We start from the raw sequence: 22,148 nt of genomic DNA on the forward strand, positions 1-22,148 counted from the left end.
CATATTGAGGCTTGTTAGGTCACAGTCCCAGCAGGCTGAAACATTCATAGAAGCTGTTAAATCTACAGATAAATTTTAGGAAGTTTTGAAAGAATGAGAGGTTTGGATACTTTACAGATTTCCTCCCCCCCCCCAAAAAAAAAAAAAAAATACGGGAAGGTTAAGGGCAAGCCCTTGTTTTAGGCACCTGCCTCAGGTGGCAAAATTCATAGTACAAGCCATGCATAGGTTTGGCTGCTCAAAAGAATCGTGATTTTGCTTGTATAAGACAAGTCAGTGTTATTAAATCTACTGTGAACTAAGCAATACAAGGGAGTGCTGAAAGAGTAGGTGTTCATAAAAGCTGAATCCACCCTTCCTTACCTAAAGATTTAAAATATGAAAGAAACAATTTATGATTTTTCCTGTTTCATTTACTTAAATAAACCTTTTTAAGTGAGACTACAAAGTGACTATGCCACATTAAGACAAACTATTTCACTGAAATCAAAGTAAATGTAAACCATTAAAGATACCAGGAAAGCATGATGACTAGAAAAGTAAGCATGTTACTTAGCTATTTTTATATTAGACAGGTGGCTTTGAGTGGATTATCTGGAAGAGTACACATTTAGGGACTGGTGTAAGGTATTTCATTAGCACATTCTGATTTTGCAAGCCAGTGCTGCCAGATTTGCCATGTTCTGCCTTTTTCAGACTATTTAAGTTAAGAACATCATTCCAGAATCCACACAGAATGTGATACAGGCCAACAGGACATCAGGTATTTGCTATGGTTGCTTCTGCTTCTTTAAGATTTTGCAGGTTGTTTGTTTACCCCAACCTTGTAAAGGACAATATTTGACAATATTTCTGAGGTAGAGTGGGTGGTTAAAAAAAATAGACACATATCTGGGAAGTTTCAGAAATTCAGTCTTGCACACTTTTTAAAACTGACACGTATCTTTGATTATCTCCCTTTCCTGTTTTCCCTGGGCTGTAAACAAAAAAAAGGTAGAGAGGATCTCAAGAGAAACATCTTTTACTACTAGCTACTCCTACTACCACCCCACAATCTACATGACATTAGTTTGATAATGGAGCTTACATACTAGGAATTATTTGCTATTTATACAACCTCATGTTAAAAACAAAACACAAACCTATTGATGTAGGAAGCTCTGTACTACATGACTGGATAAGTTGCATTGGGAGAGATTCAATTAAAGTTATTTTTAGGACTGTTAAAGTGTTCCAAGTTGCTAGAGTTGGATTTAAAAAAAATAGTAAAGTAAGTAGAGAAGAAAACAATTTAAACAAAAACTTCAAAAGCTGTCAAAAACATTGTGAATGAGGTCTTCGGCTACTTGTGTGATAGTATATCCAAGCAATGCTCATTCTTATTGCCCATTAGAGTGTTCTGTAGTGGAACAATGCATACTTCAAAACATTTTAATTCCAACAGAAAAAAATCTTTAAACAGTGAAAAATACTTATTCCTTAGCATTTTGGAATTTAGTACCAAAACCTAAATCTCACAATGGAATTTGTTAAATTATGAGAAAAACTTTCTATAACATGAGGCATTCTTTGAAAACAGAACTAAAATATTCAAAAAGACTCAACTTCTGAAATAGTTTATAGAAACAGTATGAAAATGACTTGCTACTTGCCCATTTTAAATTGATGCAGTAATCAAAAATACACTAAGCCCTTTACAAAGGAGGCAGAAATGTTGCCCAGTCTCAGAGAGCTCTTAATCTAAAAATAAACATAGCAAAATAGGAAAGAAGATAAACAAGCCACAGAACATTGCAGAGCTAGTCATATTATTTACGTATACTCATCTTGAAATAATCAAGCCTTTTACGCCTTTAGTTAATATTGAACAGAATTCTTTGGATGAAGTTAAGCGTATACCTGTAAACGGCCTGCCAATAACTCCTTAAGCCTACCTAAGACAAAACTTCTCCACCTGCCATACAAATCTGTTTTAAACATTACAGCTTAACATTTCCAGAGACCTGTCTTAAGGACATACCTTTTAAAGAAACGTAATCCTGCGGTCTGTAATCTCCCTATAGACGCTTTTAAATAATCAGGATAGGCTGGAAGTAGCTAACTGGATACAAATTAATTGAGAGTATAAAAGAATCCATCTACAAAAGCCAACTGGACAAGAAACATCAGAAGAGAGGTGAGAGAATGGATAGTTACTCAGAATACTTAAGGGATTTTGGTAGAAGCTATAACTAAGGATTAATCCCCCATAATCGAAACAGCCTTCATTATAGAAGTCAGGAATTAATTTCAATCATATTAAAAGCTATCTTGCAGTCTAATTGAAAACATTTTCTTAAGGTTTGGCTAAGATCTTGTAGATATACAAGAGACTAAAGTGGGACCATTCTTTTCCGTCTACTTTACCTGCTAATATTTTATGGATGAATAAAAATCCTGTACACTTAAACCCCCCTAAAGCATGGAAACAAAACATAGTCTATTACCATACCAAAACATACCATTTCCATAGTGCTGATAGTCCTGCAGCGTCAAAATTATAGTACTCACCATGCATCTACATGAAAATAATTATTTCCCATGAAGCTGCTAAACAAATATATTGTACAGACAGGCTTACAACAACCACTGCCCAAGCTAAATGAAACTGCAATGTTCCGAGTTTTACTGCGTTTTCTTCTCAGTCTTTTCAATCAGGAAGAGATAGTATTACATTTATACCATCCTGTGCTATCATCAACATCTATTGTACATCAAACTATTAGAATAGCAACCTTATTTTGTAAATCCTATCACAGGAAAGACAAGTCATTCTGTCATCATCTCGAAGTACTACCTTAAAAATACAATACAGATTTGAATTTAGTTCAATACAGATTTGAATTTAGTTTTCCGCAAAGACGGATTTACTGGTTTCATATAAGAACAGCAAACACTTGAATTCAAAGGGAAGAATTTTATGGAATAATAATATTTAATGACATAAATAGAATATTTTGTGACATAATTTACATAGAACATGTGCAAAAAGCTTCCAAAGGAAAGCATTTATCTGAATATTTAAATGTACTGAGTTATTACAATAGTTTCCATGACCCCCACATCCCCTCAAAAATGAAGAAATCTGAAGCCAAATATGAAGGAATAGTTCAGAAAAAAGCTAGTCAAAGCTATAGTTGGCAAATGTGATAAATTGCATAATTAACAGTCCATCTTCTAGAATTTTATAGAAGCCATAACAGACATGCAGCATGATTTACATACTTAAAATGAAGATCTTTGAAAGTAAAGTGAGTTTCCACTATTCCTGTGGTTTTCACTCTAGTCCTGAGAACATCCTGTTGAGTTGGAATGTAGCTGGTTTGTGCTATCCTGTCCAAGTCATTCAAGTAACTGAGGGCAAAAATACATACTGCTTTCAGTTATTCACAGAATAAAACAGAAATCAGATAAATGCAAATTTAGAGAAATCCTAGGCCCATTCATTACATTGCGCTTGCTTTTACAAAAGCCGATTTTCTCTAACACAAAAAAGGCAAGACATGCATATTACAAAATTATTTGCCTCTCTATTGAAAAAAACAGTTTGCTTAAATCTCTCTTTTCTAGGATAAAATATCTGTCTCAATTGACTGCACTACAAAATTCTTCTTTCAAAATTCACAAAATGGAAGTATGGTTCTATGTTTATTCATGTCATTTACATCAACTAAAAGAATGTTTTTATCTTTGTATCCTTCCATTGATCCCCAGCCTCCTTTTTTGAAAGCCAAAATTCCCCCGGAATTGAATTTGAAAATAAGCGTGAAAAGAACAATCCAGTGTTTTTGGAAAAACTAATACAGACTTTAGAACAATGCTTAATACATGACTAGTAACTACTGAGAATTTCTAATTGCTTACTTTTTTTTTTTTTGAAATGTAAACTTTCATTTCCAAAGCTTTTGTGACGCAGGCCAAGAAACCTAGCATTTTTAAATAGACGCAAAATTTTACTTTGGCTTTTTTATAGTCAATAAGGAAGATATTACGTTCTTTTCTTTCAGTGTAACTAGAAGTTAACATCTTTAAGGATACAATCACATATGTTTAGAAGAACAGTTTTCTTCTGGAATTTGAGGTAAAGGTATCTAAAACAGGACAACAAAACAGAACAGAGGAGATTACCAGAGAAAGGTAAGCGTCCTCAAAGTGATCTCCCAAGCATCCCATAATTAATCGTACCTATATGAGCACACTCTCTCTCTCTCATTTAAATTAAGAGATCTTTTATCTGGAGCTCAACTTATTGTGTCTACCCCTTTGTTGTGCCTTTAGAACAAGTCCAGTAAACAAGTAATAACCATGCTGGAAATGGTGTTATTTCGACAATTTTACCACATTTCTACTCATTCAGTATGCCTATGATTACCTTACTCCAGTTGTAGTCATCTGGCAGTTATTTCACTTGCATGTTGATCATTTATATATGATTAATCAAGAACAGAAGTAGCTAATTTTAAGGAAAGCATAAAACTTCAAACGCTACCAAATAATTCAGAATCATAAAGAACTGCCCTGTAAGGATACTGTCAACACCACACCATTCCTCTGCTACCTCATCTTTCCCTTCATAGACTATTGCCCTTGACCGACTTACTTGCTGTCATCACATCTTATACTCTTGATTGCTAACCATATTTACCTTTTTTTTTTTTTTTGGGGGGGGGGGGGGGGGGGGGAAGGCGGGTGAAGTACCCTAGCATAAAAGACCCATCCCAATTGTTACCTTTACTCTATACATTTCTAACAGAGGATGCTGATTACAAAGAAAGTGCAGCAACACTGGACCATAGGAGTAGCTTGATTATGAACATGAAAGCAATATAATTGATATTCACATCAAGTACTCTGGTTTCTTAAACAGCTTCAGATACTGAAAAAGTAATTGAGTTATGTTTTTGTAAATAAATGCTACATAACATTAGAGAAAAAAGGCAGTTTTTGCCTTTCTCAAAAGAGCGAAACTACTCGTCGGGACATGACTCAAATTCAGAATTATACCATGCCTCTTCCTCTCCAAGCTCAAGAGGCAGCTGCAGCATTCTGACCCAAGCAGACAATATCTTTGTCTAGTTACTTTTGCATTTTATATCTGCATGGGAACAGAACTCCAAGAGATTAAACTTATGTTTAAACTGATGCTTCTCTTATGTTCCTTTAGCCACTACCTAAAGGAGAGGGAGAATCTTCTTTGTTACGCAGTACTTACTAGGCAGCAGAGTCATTAAGCTGGTATTCTCTAGATCTGTTGAAACAAGCTTGAACTCCACAGTCTTTCCACAGTCTTTTGATAACGCCAGCAAGCTCTGCAGTCATAAATCCTTCTTCGGCTGCTCCAGCTAACACAAATAGTTGACGAGCATCATCCTTCAGGATGTAAATAAAAAGTAGGGAGATAAACATGAAATACAACAGAAGTATGCTTGCAATGGTGTATCACCTAAAGTTAAGAACCACATTCAACAAATGAGCTTTTTCTTAACCAAATATACCTAAGTGTAACCAACGCAAGAACTGTGATGGAAAATGACTGGTCTTACTGTTCTGCACAGGATGTTAATCCCTACATTTTTCAACAACAGAAAAAGGCGTGTCATCTAAATTTCTCATAAGCTGATAAAGAAACATTCTTCAATCAGTTTATCACTCAAACTGAGCTTCTACAAACAGAAGTAACACTTTGTGCTGAAGTCTAACGCTAACCTTTTCTGCTTGTTATGCTCAAAACTAAACAGCATGATTGCACTGTGTACTAGAATCTTCAGAAATGCAGATGTATTTTGATTATTGTATAATGCATACTAATCACTTAAACTTGCAAGATCATCTCTTCTCTAATCATTCATCAGGTATAAGAGAACTACACCTTTTCTCAGAACTTTTCCGGATAAGGCAGGGTTACAGATACCCTTTACCTTAGTTACTCCACAGAAGTTTTCTCAGTAATGACCCATGTCAAGGGTTTTTGGTTTTTTTAAGGGTTTTTTTGTTTTAGTTTACTTTTTTTTTTTTTAAGAGGCAGTAAAAAAAAAAAAAAAGAGCAAATTGCTGGATTTTAAGACTATGTGATTGTCTTTGAAAGTGAGGCTAATGCAAATGTGCAGGATGTCAATCCACTCGTCTCCTCCTTAATACAATTTGAACAGCTGGCTAATTTCATCTAATTTGGACAGTGGAAAGAAAGGTTTGAAAATGTTAGATTTGTAAGGTATTAAAAAAAAGATAACAGCTGATAGAGGAGAAGATACTAACATTAGTACTGTAATGAGGGTAGTAGCTTGACCTTAGTTATCAGCTGCATATGACCTACTACCAATGCATGCCAGCCAGCAAATCAGCTACTTGTGGCTTATAACCACCCACAGCATGTACTGTTCTTTGTCCAATAATTAGCAGAAAGGGAATGGATGATACTGGAAATGAGGAAGAAAAAAAGGGAGTAGACACATAAGCTAGGACCGGAAAATATTTCAAGAAAGAAGACAAACAACATGCAAGGTTATTCTCACAGAACTTATGTGTAGGTATATAGATGAAAATCTTGGAGGGGGCAGAAACCAGGTTCTATCACTTTTGCTGTTCAAACAATAAACTGTGAGGAAAGCTTCAGGATAAGTGCAGAAAGCAGTGCTTGTTATAAAGAGATTATTCACTGGAAACTTAATAGTCAGATTTTATGACAGCTAATAGGGAAATTGTTTAAGGATAGTCTCTACTGTATTGAAGATTAGTGATGTGCACAGCTTAAAACAAAAAGCTTACAGTTAAGTGAACTCAAGAGACTTGAAATTCATACGCATCTGTGTGTACATACATGTCTTTATACATATGTGCAACAACAGGTAACAGGATACATAGTTCAAGAGGTCTTTTGAAAGCTTGAGTAGCTACCAGAAGAGAAATGAAGCACTTGCTGAAAAAGTGAACTGAATACTGATTACTGTGTATACGCAATAGGTCAAATAAATTACAAGTAATTACTAAAAGTCAAACAGATTGCATTATTACACAATAAAGCAGTAAGATAGCCAGATCCCACTAACTGGAGCCTGAACAATATGTATGCCTGCAAAATGGAAGCATGAATGATAGACAATTCTGGTCTTGAATACTGTTTGTGTATGGAAAGGCCAGGGGTCTACAACTTTTGGAAGTAGATCTTGAAGGAAAAACTCTTCTCCCAGATTTCCCTTTATAAAGGTGGAAAGTACTATGGATACCACAAATGAGGCAATACAGAACAATCAAGTCTTATTCTCATTAACCAGTGTTAAATACATCCCTTTAAACACGCTGGAACAGGGCATGTTCCTCTCTAGAGCTTATCGTTTTAATATTAGATTTCATAAATGAGACATTGTACAGACACCGATTTAGCCATGTCTCAAACTTATCGCAGCAGATCTCCTCTAGAAAGTAGACAGTCCTTTAAAACATATTCACCACATTTCTCAAAATATATGCTTTTTACTTCAGTACTGAAATTTTCTGGAGGACTAAGTAGTGTACGTCAGGCTTCAGACTGACCATTACTAGAGTAAATTTGTCAGTAATTTGTGGTCATTCAATTGAATACCTTTACAGAAGAACATGTTCAACTCGCTGATTTACCATGAGTCTTTGTGACAGAAAAAGACTAAAGTTTGTTTGGAAAATCCTCACTCTATATCAAATGAAATCTTCGCAAATTACCATGAAGAAATTTAAGGAAAAGAGTCTGAATGAAACTGTGTTCCTGATTTCCTTACTCCTGATTTGTGTACCACAAGTTCTAGATTTTTTTCCTCATTTGATTTTATAATTGGTAAAAATCTAGTACTGATCTGCCATAGCAACGTTGCTCCGGAAAAGAACTCAGGGGAACAAAGTCTGCTTGAATGTAAAAGGATGGAAAGTTGATTTCAAGACCCACCCTAACAAACATTTACCTCGTCCGTTACATACTTAGGATGAAAACATCATCTGAGTTTAAATTGACATCATACATAAAATAGCCCTCAAAACCATCCTGTTAGTCGTTTACCTGCTCACTCTCAAATTATTTCCCCTCCATTTGCTTTCACTATGTATTCAGTAACACGAGTCTACCATATGCCTCTTTCTAACATTAACGGCCAGATTCCAGGAAAGGCTATTGCACAAATACTGGCTTAACATGCACTAAGGCACTGCTCCTCCCCTGGAAAACTTTGGTCTTGAGGCAAGACCACAAACATGAAAATAGATGTAGAAAGGAATAACCAATAAAAATGAAGCTTTTACTAGCTGTGCATACGATTAAGCATATTTCAGGTATATTCCATATACGTACATAAAACAAAACAATGACTATCAAACAGCAAAAGGAAAATTGTCTAATAGATTACTGCCAATTAGGAGATTTAGATTTGGTACACTTTTACCCTTTTTTAGCGTCCACTCTGTGTATTCTTATGAACATCTTTATGACACACAATTCATCGCACATGGTCACTGACATTATACTAACTGATATCTATAAACTGCTTTCTAAGCAATCAAATGTTCTTGAACACAAGACTTTGTAAGGAAAGAAGCATTTACGTATCACTTTCACTACTCTCTTCATCCTCCCTAACTGTAACTCATCCTTAATACGATGGAAAGGGTAATTAAATTATGACAAAATATCCTGCTGACTATTTTATGTATTTCTTTCAATAAGTGAACTGCAAAAATTCTTCATCCTTCCTGCTAGACAGCCATAACATGGCTAGTTCCTCCTTCAAAAACTGCACTGGTGAAAATTCCACATTCATATGTTAGTATCTACGCAAAGGAAATAAGGCAGCTAAGATTTCAATACTTCAGAGTGGTAACTTCAGTGATCAGTTTCAGTGCTGCAGCACAGAGCACATTCCTGTAGCCACAGGGCAAATAAAAACACCTAAACTAAGCTAATGTTGAAGAGAGATTCATAACATCTATGCTCCTGACCACATAAGCACAGTCACCACACAGAAGACTGTAGGGTTAGGGCTGGAGAAAGGATAAGCAAAAAGAATCAATTCTTCAGATCAGCTTCAATAGGCAGGATAGCAAATAGACCCATTATAGGCTGGACAATAGATGAACTGATATGCAAAAGGGGCAGAAGAACTTAAGAGCTCTCTTAGGAGCTTTTGCTAGGCTATTTCTTGGGAAAAATACCCACTTTTTTAATGACAGCACAAGGATTAAGGTATCTGCAGCATGGCTATGCCCATTCTTGCTCTGCTTTGAGCAAAAAATAGGCATCCACATCAGAAATCAGTATGAAAACAGGACTAGGCCCAGAGGCTGGAAGTGTTTTAAGGTGTGGACCACTGTGCCTGTGACTTAATTGAGAAGCATTGGCAATGACCTACCTACTCAACTCAAGCTGTGGTTTTAAGGAACGTGAAGACATTCTACTTAAATTACAGAATATAAGAGCCCACAAGCCCATAAAAGAGAAATGATTGCATAGTTCAGTGTTTTTAAAAGTCTCCAAGATTCAGATTTCTAATACTCCAAATTTAGACAAAATTTACCCTTACTTGTCCTGTATTTACTACTACTTGCCCCTGTTTAAAACCCTCTAAAAGTAAGTCAGTTCATGTTTTGTTCTCGGTTACTTTGCCGCATAAAGATAAGTGCCATTTAGTGCTATCAAACATTATATGCTAGAAATGAGATTTTTTGCATAGGAACAGATACTAGTCACTTCTACAGGAAATAATAATGGATAAAAATGGAAAGCGGAAGAAACTTTAGCTGTGCATCTGCGTATGTACTTCAATACTCACAGCCCTGGCTGGATCACCAAAGTCTATCTTCAGCCTCCCCATTGCTCTAATGATAGCAATAATGGACTGAATGGTGTTACTGTAGACAACAGCTTTGTACTGCTTACATTCCTCTTCTGAATAACCAGCTTCATGGATAATCCTACAGAAGGAAAAAAAAAGTTATCTATTCAAAGAAACGATTATTTCTCTATCATACTATTTCACCATACTTACTTCATTTGTTTGACAATTGTACTTTTCCCTGATTCACCAGCTCCTGAAAAATAAACATGCAAAAATTCATTAGAGTAGACTTATTCATCTTTAGGAGAATACATTTATAGTTTCTACACGTCAAGTACTTAACACCAGTACAAGTCTTCAATAGCTCAAAATACATTTAATAAAAATTACTTTTTACTAACAAAGAGGAAGTTCCTCAAACTGGAAGTGGCATTTTAGTAAGAAATCATTTAACTCTGAAAAGTTTTTTGTTTTCTTTTTGTAGAAGTGAGTATAATCTTCAGTCTGCAGGTGTTTCTAATGTACGTAGATGACCAGTTGTCCAATTCCAAAGGAATCTCAATCTCAAGTCCTCTATCTGCTTTTTTATCAACACTAAACCAGAGACCCCCCACACTCATTATTCACACTGTATTAATGGTACTCAGTGTTGCAGATGAGCATCTTGCAAACTCTTGAGGGTCTGAGGCCTTGTTACCATTATTTGGCCCTTGCAAGAACGAACTAGCACAGACAGACTACTTTCTGTGGAACAGATTATGTGAAGTTTGCCAGATTTGCTGATATCATTCTCAATGCCGAGCAAATTCAATAAAATAGAAATGTGCTATATTAAAATGCAAAGCTTACAAAAGCAATTAATATGTTTGTCAGCAGACAAAAAACACATCGTTTCTGCTGTCTCAACAACTTCAGTTTGCCTTCGGGTTCTTTAGCCTGTTTCTTTCCCTGACAAATCCATGCAACTCAGAACTGTGATTTAATCCCTTTAGACACGGCATCCTGCTTGTCTGCCTTATTCGTACTGTGCCTCGTGCTTAATTCTCCCCCTTGTATTTCTCCTTCTCAGTATGGCTTTGTAGAAGTGTGTATAATCTTCACACAGTCCACAGGTGTTAATGCAAACAGATATTCAGTTGTCCAATTCCAATACAGCCAAAAAAAGCATTAGCCTACTGCTGACAGGGATAAGCAACCCAGCAATAAAGGAAATGAAAATGACTGAGGTGCTCAGCACCCTGTTAAGCCTTGGCTTTTACTGACAAGGTCTGCCCTCAAGCCTCCCAAATACTACAAAGCAAAATGGGGGGATAGACGGGGTAAAGGAAGACTGGGCTAGGAACTACTTAAGTGACCTGGAAATAAGCTAGTCAATGACATCAGGAAAGATGTAACAGGTGCTGAGGGATCTCAGCCATGTCTTTGTAATGCTTCTCTACAGCATCTTTACACATCATTGTGACCAGGGAAGCCACCGGCAACTGGAAAGAGGTAAATACCGTATCTACAAGAAAGAGCCAGAAGGAGAATCTTAGGAACTACAAGCCAGTCTGCTTCACCTTGACGCTCAGGGTGACTACACAGCAAATACTGCTGGAACACTACTATTTGCAGGCACATGAAGGACAAGAAGGTGGCTGGGAATAGTCAACAGAGACTTACCAGGAGCCAATTATGCCCACCTAATCTGATTGCCTTCTGCAAGGAAACGGCTGGTTCTGCAAATAAAGTGTCATTTACTTTGACTTTACAAAATGCTTCTGATGCCATCTCCTAGAGCATCCTTGTACCAAACTGGGGAAATATCAGCTGGATGAGCAGATTACAAAGTGGCTGAAAATCTGGGTGAACAGATTTGAAGGGTAGCAGTCAACCGTTCAAAATCTAACTGGAAGCCAGACAGAAGAGGCAATCTTTAGAGGCTGGTACTTGGCTAATACTGTTTAGCATCTTCATCAGTGACCTGAATAACAGGATGGAATGCACCCACATCAAGTAGATGCAGATAACAATCTGGAAGTCCAGGAAGTGGTCAAAGTGTTGTAGAGCAGAGGTGCTCTGTCAGAGGGACATCGACAAGCTAGAGGAATGTGCTGATGGGAACCTCATGACACTGAACAGACAAATGCAGAGTCCTGCTCCTGCACGGAGTAACTGTACAACATACACGCTTTGGACTAAAGGGTTAAGGAATGGCCTTTGAAAAAATGAGATAACCTGCAAAAGTAAGAAGACAACCACATACAGGGCTGCATTGGCAAAAGTGCAGACAGCAACTCAAGGGAAACCATTATTCCCACCACTCAGTGTTCATGAGTATAATTCTTGAGTACTGTGCCCATTCCTTTCCCCTTAGATACTTAAGAGGGTAGAGCACATAGCATACAAGGAGAAGCTACAGGGAACTGCCCTTTTTCGTCCTAGAAGGATGACAGGCAGGCTCTAATTGCTGTCTTCTCCATAAAATCCATTTAAATAGCTTAAGATAGAACCAAACTTTCCAGAGGTGCTCAAAGAGACATGGGAAAATAAGAAGCTGAAGCAGGGGAAGTTCCAGATATACAAGTGAAAGAGAAAAAAAAACACCACACAACAAAACACTGTCTCAAAGATAGTGGTTAAGCAGTGGAACAGATTGCTCAGAGGGAGTACAGAATCTCAGCCTTAAAAGATCTTTACAGCAAAACTGGACAAGGCCCTGAACAGCCTCAACTAATGTTGAGGCTAGCCTTGCTTTGAGCCAGGGCTTCAAGGTGACGCTTGCCAACAGGTGACATCCAGAGGTTTCTTCCAAGTTATAATTTTTAGTCTGCTACGTAGTGATGCCTTCAGAATGTTCCTCCTGGCAGATTAAACCAAATACGTAGTTTCATGACAGTCTCAAGCCAACTCAGGACTGTTTGGCTGTCAGAAGTTGTCCCACCTCCTCCCCAACACTGTAACTGATGCGGCTAGATTTTCTTTCCTCCCACACACTGTAGAATAAGTGTTGGCACCAAACAACAAAGTGTGCTGCAGAAGCATGTACCTATGGAATAAAGAGTAGGATTGCCAATATCACTCCAAGACTGGCTTAACACCATCTTTAGCTAGCCTCCATGTTTATCAAAAAGAAGTTTTATTTACAGGTTTCTTTCTGTAGAGTAGCATTGGTTCTCAGACTCTGAGCTGCCACAGAAGTTCAGTACCAGGATATAATCTAAACAAAAAATAAAATGTATTTTACACAAATGAAAGAGAACACACACTGACCTCTACAAGTTGTTGATAAACGCTATGCATTAAAACAGAACAAATTCAGGAATGAAAGTTTTCTTGGAGTAGGCAAGACCTATGCATATCTTCCAAGAATCAAAAGGCACCACGACAACATGAACACCTGCAGTACCTACCAACTAAAAGATGACTGAAAGCCTCTTAAACAATTTTACGCTTTCAGAAACACCATTACCAAAGTCACTCATGACTGACACGTAAGTATTTACAGATTAAGTGTTAATTTGTATTATAAATATTTTATGTACTTAAGAACAAATATGAGACAAAAGCATCAGTCCGCTAACATTTCATGAATAAAACTAATCTTTAGTTTCCTTTTGGTTAATATTTTAATTCAAGCCATTTGAAATAAGTAATTTTCCCTTTTGTAACACTATGAATTCAATAGCAATTTTTGAGATAACTGAACAAAGAAATATTATTACTGTATTTCACTTCCATTGCCTTGTGTAGAGTTCTTTCACAACATTTTACTGTAACTGAGCAGATAAGTACAGGCCTGGCCACGTTATCATAATTTCAACTTTCTCCCCCATACTCTTTCTGCTCAGTTTCTCTTGAGCAGAATACGCATGTTACTCCATGGTGTTAGTATTCAAGTGTACTAAATACCTGTAATTCTCATAAAAAGGTCTCTTAGTAACACCACATTTATTCACAAACCACATAAACAAAAAGTTACTTATTACATAGCACCCAACACCTGCAATGATCTCCTGGAACACGCATTCTCCATTTTATCTACTGGAAAATTGAAGTACAGTGTTTTTGGCCTGCCTCTTGGCCAATAATCTTCATCAAGTACATAAGTGACACCTTACTCGCTATCCCATACTGAAAGGAGATTCACTATTTTGCTTTCCTAAATGAAGGATTCAGGTTTTCTGACAGATACAGAGCTGCACTGATGCAAAATTCCCCCCTTTATCTCACTGTGATTAAGCTGTCCTCACCTAGAGCAAAACAAACCCGCTTACAGAAAGTTGTAAACAAAAGCAAGCAGTATTAAATGTTTCGTATGACAGTTGCACACAAAACAGAGAAAGCTGCACTTTCCTATCCAAATTTAGACAGACTTGACTGTATATTCCTCCATCACCTAGTAAAGGATGCTATTGATGGCCTCTGATGCTTGATTTCAGCTTCACTCCTGCCAATAAATTTGGCATTGACAGCTTCCTACACAGCAAGCATTCCAGAATGACAAGTTTCAGAAAGAATGATTTCATGAACTCAAGCAGAGAAGATGGTTTTTGTAAGTAGTGGGATCTAAATAATCACACTCCTAACTTGCCAAGCAGTTGCTAATTGCTTACTGAAGAATCTACTCGTACACCACGATAAAAAGCATTCCAAATTGCTTAGAGTTCAGAGTATTCCTCTTTGGGGAAACCAGCTTAAGTAGAATAATACCTAATAGCATAAAGATATTCCTGACAACATTAACAAGAGGAATAACTGCAGGCTAAATTTGAGGCAGAAAAGTAGTTAAGAGAGGACCTAGATGAAGAGCTGGCTTTGAACCACAGGCTCAGACTGACAAAGAACAGAACCTACAAACAAACAGAACAATCCTATACGTTGTCAGCAAAGACTTCAAGTATGGACAAGAGAAAAACATAATTCATATAAAACTTTCAATAGACAATTCAACTTTTCAGACTGCACAGCAGGAGACTTGCACTAGATTAAACACAGAAGCACATCTGAAATATAAAATAAAAATACACTGACTCCTACACTTGCGGTAAAGTCCTCTCCTCACAACTGTCCTGTCTTTGGCGAGATGTTAGCGTTTTGTAGCAGAGGGCACAAAATGAAAGATGCCTATTCCTCACCTGCCCAGTGATTTCTGCTATGGACCCAGTAGCCTCTTACAAAAGGGCAAGACAGATGGATAGCTTAGAAATACAATCTAAATTTATCACCCTATGACACATTACCAGACCTGAGAATTAAATTAGAATTCAAGCTGCTAAACATTGTTACTATATACAAAACAGATCTATGTTACTACGAGAAACCCATAAGCAGGGAAAACTTGTTACTACACTTCCACCACACAAGTGGACTACTAAATGAAACACTCGGACATCAGCATCCACACAGCTATATCTGCTCCTGCAAAATTCATTTTATCATATTCTTCCTCTAACCTCCCCCCGCTTTTTCTAAACCATCCACAGACAAGAAGTCTGCTTCTATGGCTGCTGCAGTTCCCTAACTGCTGAAGTTTGAACACGTCAGGAAACTCTGAATGAATTAAGTTGTGTGAATAATACTTGGAAGAAAATATTTCTGTAACTTAACTATCTAGTAATGAGTGTGAGTACCAGATTACATCATCACTGGTTGAAACCACAAGAGTGATAGATTCCAAAATTATAATACTGACTCAGAGAGAAGATCTGAGATAATTCTAGGTTCGCAGTAGCTGCATGCCAGTTTATTTCTAACTTAGAAGCAATCTTGCAATCCACTGCCACTTTTGGAAAGTTCCTAACAAAACCAAGAACTGAGTATTTCTTTCCTACATCTTCAGTACTGCTCTAAGTAGACCTTTGAAATGAACAGTACACAACAAAATAGTGTCAATGTATTATGCCCTAAGCACCATTAAAAAAAATGGTTTTTATAAAGCATTATCTCAAAAAGCAGCTACACAGTAACCCAAGTTACAATGTCCTGTACATTTATCCAGATCTAGACCTCCAATGAACTTAAACTGAACTGCTTTGAATTTCCTAGATACCTAGACTACTGCTATAAGTACATAGGCAAGTGAAAAAAATATCAAAGTTTAGTATTGAAACAACAAAGGAAAAGTGTGCATTTATGTTCAGTATAACCTGTGGAACTCAATAAAGTCCTAAGAATAATGGTTACAGCGAAGCAAGCAGAATGCACTCCACTAGGAAAATTTTAAGACAACTTTCTATTCACACCTTTAGCTAGAAATTCAATTCACACTTCTACGTCAAAACTTCAAATAATGTTTAATATCTTTTCATGACAAAGGTGTTATGAAATTATCTTTTTGCTTAGAATTGCATGCATGTGATAAGCTGACAAATTAGCAGACATTTGTTATGTGTAATTTTATGTACAGCACACACTTGCATAAATACAGCTTCTGAAGGTGCTAACTAAATCTAGATTTCCAAAACTATTCCTGTATCTACATTCCCTATTTACTTTTCCTGAAGTACAGTGGTGCCAGGATTAAAACTTGTCTTCTTCCCCACACTCCTGATACTCTCAGATGGATGATTAAGCTGCAAAAAACCTAACTTGGGAGAATCAGCATGGTCAAGCAGATCATCAGCTGACCAGACAGTCAGTGCATCAAAAAAAGTTAGGCCTCTTTGCAGTCCTCAACATTAAATGAGTATTCTGTATCCCAATCTATACATAGTCTTTCAGGATGAAGGGCGACTCCTATTTTTTTTTTTTTTTTCAATCTCAGAGTTCAAGATATCATCTTACAATTTTAGTAGGATTCTACCTTAAAATGTAATTAAAAATTGAGCCTACTACTCAAGTCATTTCTAAGGTATTTGCTTGGACTTTTAACTGCTTTGTCATCTGCCCACTAGAAATAAGAGATATCACCATATATGTATAAAAGGGTCTTTATAAATATATACCAAAATTCTACGTAGGTTTGTAGAAAATAAGGGGGGGAGGGAGACTTTCATAACAAAATTCAACATAAGAAATATCCACTATCTCAGAAAGTCCCTGCAACATTCACTACAAAACATTTGCTCTCTTACATTCTTCCAAAGTCAGACATTGCTATGCACTGTAGAGGACACTGGGCTAGACTGAACCCTTCAGTCTAGCTTAGTATGGCCAGCTCAGTGACTGGGATACCAGAGGGGACACTAAACAGATGATCAGTCTTGAACTTGGAGACACTTAAAATATTCTCCACTGCAACAGAGGCATACCTTATGCAGGTTATTCTGGCGCAGATGTACAGCAGAAGAACTTGTAATTCACAGCATATTTTCATCTCATGCTGCACTTACAACAGCAGTATAATTCTGAATTGCATGATCTAGGATTGTGACAGATCAAACTGTTCCTGCTATCTCAGATTACTACATAACAGTATAATTAAAGAGTGGGGAAAATGAGAAGGCAAGGTGGATGCAGTCCTATCAAACCAAAGATCTCATGTAAGTCTTAACTGAATTTTTCAAAGTTCCACTTGTCACATGACATCAAAGCATCACCTGCAAGTGAGATAAATGGGTACTGTGCAAGTTCACAGCAGGGCAAGGGGAGCTATACTAAAAGTTAGCCAATTATTGTAAAATGAGTGCAATAAAACTGAGTTCACAGAAATTCTTAGTCTTTACCCATTCCTAACTGAAGAGGGATTTTTACCTTGTAGTTTGAGGACTAAGATCCACAAAAATAAGGAGAATAAGACAATCAAATTCACTATAAAAAGGTCACTATCTTCACTGAAAAATGGTAGGGACTTCAAGTGACACATTGAAAAATATCAACCTAGATAGCTAAATTGAACATTTCAAAAGCAAATATTTTCAGAACTTTTTATTTCAATTTGAATCAGCAGAACAAAATTTGTTTGTACACACAATCATATTCTTTGCAACATACATGCATTTTCTTCCCCCACAAACTACCTACAAAGCAAATATTTACGGTTAAGAGTACTAAAACAAGAATCTAGCTACCTTTTAATAGATTCTGCATTTAACAACTGGTCTCAAGCTGTACTGAGAAAGCTCTGAATGATTTGAAATTTTAATATAATTCAAACACAGGCAGCTGCCCTCAACAAGCACAAAAGTGAAGAATAAGAGATACCTACATAAATAGCAGCTCATTAGCCTCACACTACAAGGAGGTAGGACAAAAGGCCCTATGGTCCTGAAAAAGCAGAAAGACAAAATAATTTAAGTAGTGTCTCACCTAGGAATTAGATGACAGCCTTTGCTAGCAAACACTGAGGCACTAAAGCATATTAGAAGGAATCCCTGTTAATGCCATTAAAAGCTTAGAAAGCACATAATGGTTTTGCTAAGAGTTTACAGGATTTATCAAGGATCAGTAACTAAACCAGCATACAGCTGAGAAATCTACTTCCAAAATGCTTTAATATATAATGCATCAAGAATGTAAATAACACTGAAATGAGTTTTAGCAGCTTACATTTAGTTCACCCTCATATAATAAATCACAGGTAGATTCTAAAAAAAAAAATCAATGAAATTCAAAATAACGCTCGATTAAACATAAGATCTATGAATACTCAATAGTCTTGTTTATTCCCAGTTCTGTTACTGGGAAACATTCTATTTCCAGTTCTGGAAAATTTTAAGGTTACATTCCAATACTGCATTTACACAGTATTTAGTTTATAGTAAAGTACAGCTTCACTGTTTTAACCTCTAGCACTCTCCTCTGCAGTCTACAGCTTGGACAGGGGGCAGGCAGTTACGCCTCTTACCAGCCACCATCTTGCATTCTTTGCTGCAGTAACCCAAACTGCTAAGTAGAAAAACATGCTTCCTTGTTGAGACTAAAACTAACAAATTAGAATAGCATTCTGAAGAACGAGGAAGCATAGGTTCAAGTCCCCTTGGACTTGGAATGAAAACAAACTCATACCTCCATTTTATCATCAAGTGCTCAAAGCAAAACACTTCTTGAAAAAGACATGCAGTATCTCGTACTCCAGCAGTGATGTTTTAAAATTGGGCTTTGAATGGAGCTTGCCTAACACACCTAACAACTGGACCTCGCAGGGGAGTTAGCACACAGTTTCACATTATGCCTAATCCAGCTTTACTGTTAATTGTGACAGAGAATGGCAGAAATTGAAAGAACTCCATTCTACCCTCTTTTTCCCCTTCCCTCCTACAGCATCCATTTGCATCAGGCATGTGCTTCTGCTGCTCACTATGCAGTTATTCAGTGCTGACCATGCCCTTATTCCATGCTCAGCAGATCAGTACGAAATATCAGTTCAACCGACCGCTGGCAGCAAACCAAGTCAGAAAAGGACAGTCAATTTGACTATTAAACCAGCACAAAATTGAGTGTAGTGTTCCAAGGCGCCAGGGAGAAGGCAAAACCAGTCAGGTGCTGCAAGAGCTCTCCTTTCTAGCAACACATAGCTTCCAAGAATGGCTCAACTGTTTACCTCACTACAGCAATTGGACCACAGGCACTACTTATTTCTAGCACTGCAATATAGGGTTAGAAAGCAGGCAAGAACTCTGTTAGTTATACTGGAAACTATTAAAAACACAGATTCAGAATTTCCTTACAATCATAATGGGTAAGGATTCATATTAGGAGCCAAATGACTACAACTCCTTCATCCACGTAAAAAAACAAAGATGTATACAGGAAATGATTTTAAAAACTTCACAGATGAAAGGATGGGATACGTGTAGCCATTTGATTCCAACAGCTATGCCTCTGATTAGTACTTCCATTTTGAAAAAACAAAAGTAAGTTCTGAAACATTAAAAGTTGTAAGCCTGCTTCACAATTCTAATACTGCATAATTTGTTACAGTGCATCGATTTCTTCTTTAAAGGGCATCAGTTTAGTGCAATGATTGCAAAGACTTTTCTTCCATTTGGGTTGCCTAAATACTCTCATATTACACTAAATACTTAATAAGGAGCCTTTGCCAAGTATATTATACACTTCAAATACAATACTCCAGTTCTAAAAAGCATGGATGAAACAGTAACGATGTGCAGTTTATTTCATAAATCAAAATAGTGCATACTCATTTAATTTTGCTGATGCCTTTAAAAGTAGCTTTATGAAAAGTACTTTTTGCATCTTATTAATAGGATATGACAAATAACTCTCCAATTTCAATATCAATTTATGTAGTTATATGAAATGTCATAGTTCATATGTATCTACATTTATAGAGATACATATTAACATATGATAGACATACGTGAAAACCTATACTTGGATTTATCAAGGTAATAACCAAAGAGATAAGAAATTATGTTATTTAGAGGTTATAAAGAACATTCAGTTACTGAAGTTAGGCAGGAGAAGTAATTCATTTGCCTATACGTTCAGTAACACATCTCTTATTTAAAGAATTCTGAAATGCTGCGAGTCAATTATCCCATCAGGTAAGATCCTGAAAAAATGGTATTATGAGAAACTTAAAAATTAAAACAGGAATATGATGTTCAAGACAAATAAGGCTAGCCATAAAATAAATTTCTTTCTATTTATGTGTAAAAGATTACCACTCATAAGTCAGAAAGAATTGAGAAGTCAAGATTTACCGCAGACTACATACTTTTAAATCAAAAGAATAACGTACATAGGATCTGTGACAATAGGTGATTTTTTTAAGCCATACTGCCCGGACAGCATACACAGATAAATATACTTTTCCTTTTGTGATGTACTCAAGGTGTAACTAATTCCAGAGACTCTGAAAGTGACTCCAAAGCTTTCTCAATTTCAAAGGCAAAGCCACGATAATGTGAAACATCTTCCAAACTCTTTACAACTACACATTGTGATAGTGTTACGAGCAGATAGCAGAAAGCATGGAAGATAAGAGTATGACATATTATTCCTTCATTCCCATTCTGACTCTCATTAAGAGATCTTACTTAGTCTTGCCTTGCTCCTACCAAATCAAATCAATGGACAAGGAGAGTGAAGCAAGTCTGGCATGTGAGATGAGTTCAGATCTTAATTGTGAAAGCATACGTTCCTGGTACACAAAACCATCCCAGCAAAAGGGTTTTGCTATTTGTCTTAATTGTCTAATAGATTTCAATATCTTAATTATCCTGCAGCTCAGAAGGGTCACTACATTGAGCCACCTCAACAACCGCATTTTTCCCAAGTAGTACGCTCAAAACTTCTTGCTCTCTCAGCTTCAGAGTTCTACATTCTCCTACTGCTCTTTGTATAGCTTACCAGCATTAAAAAAAAAAAATGGTGGATATACAATCTCTCTCAGGTGAAATCATCTAAGATCCACCTACAGAAAAAAACAGTAATTTACAGAAAGCATAACAATATTGGGACACTGAGCAAACAAGGTCAATAAATAGAACATCTGAGTTTGGTAAAGTTGCATAAAATTAAGAGATGACTTTAGCAAGTTTTCATCAACACAGGCTCTCCTAAACATACACTTATGAAGAAGGCATTTAATTGCTAATCATCAAGCCTGTTTGGATCTTTATTTCAGTGTTTCCAGAGCAGAATAATCTTCCAACTGAACAGAACATCTTAACACTTTATTTTCTACTTCCAATTTTGTATGCTGGCATTTGCCAGATAGCATATTACATGACAACATGGCAGGCACGCATTAAGTTCAGCGGCAAAACTGGCTTCAGAACCTCAGCCCTGTGAAGCCAACTCACAGCTTGGTTTCAAAATACAGTACTCTTAAGACAGGCTTTTGGATGTTCCCACTATTCAATCCTTTACTCTCAGAGTACCAAAACAACAAAAGGGTAAAGCGTCACGGCACAAGAATGAGCCACCCAGAGATATGAATATATACACCAGCACAGCGTAACCCTCTGCAACACAAAGCCCCAGTTCACGTTGGACCAACACAGCTATGTGAGGAGCTACACTGTAGTCCTGAAGTACGTTGAAAATAACTCTTCAAAAACAGACATTAGCTTAAATGCAAGATTTCAGTGATATAAACGACAGGACTGAAGCAAACTGTCATGTCAGCACAACGATGGCACAAACTGTGCTGCCAGAAAAAATAGGAAGGAAATAATTAAGCTAGTATATTGAAGAATTTACGTGCATTTCTGAGGCACCACTGATGCTGGGAGTGAATTTCAGCGATATACACTTGCTGGGAGTGAAGCATGAAACATACATTTGTAAGAATTAAGCTTTTTTTTAAGAATGGCCATAAGCTCCATAAGCCTTGTAAAGTCTTTTTTTATTTGCAAGTGCAGACAAAGAATACACTGGAGGAAAGGTAAGGGAAATAACGCTACAAAAAGTATATACATTTTT

General features: G+C 36.8%; 1 protein-coding gene across 2 annotated transcripts in view; it reads right to left on the bottom strand.

Moving 5' to 3' along the window:
* LOC104147642 (guanine nucleotide-binding protein G(i) subunit alpha-1) overlaps positions 1-22,148 on the bottom strand; it is a 33,625-nt gene that overhangs the window by 6,055 nt on the left and 5,422 nt on the right. For both annotated transcript variants that reach the window (XM_068924269.1, XM_068924194.1), the window contains exons 3-6: positions 10,044-10,086; positions 9,828-9,969; positions 5,252-5,409; positions 3,265-3,393 (exon numbers count right to left, since the gene is read on the bottom strand). In XM_068924269.1, coding sequence (XP_068780370.1) covers positions 3,265-3,393; positions 5,252-5,409; positions 9,828-9,969; positions 10,044-10,086 — 472 coding nt within the window. The remainder of the gene's footprint in view (positions 1-3,264; positions 3,394-5,251; positions 5,410-9,827; positions 9,970-10,043; positions 10,087-22,148) is intronic.

This window comes from Struthio camelus, chromosome 1, assembly GCF_040807025.1.
Source record: "Struthio camelus isolate bStrCam1 chromosome 1, bStrCam1.hap1, whole genome shotgun sequence".
Lineage (NCBI taxonomy): Eukaryota > Metazoa > Chordata > Aves > Struthioniformes > Struthionidae > Struthio > Struthio camelus.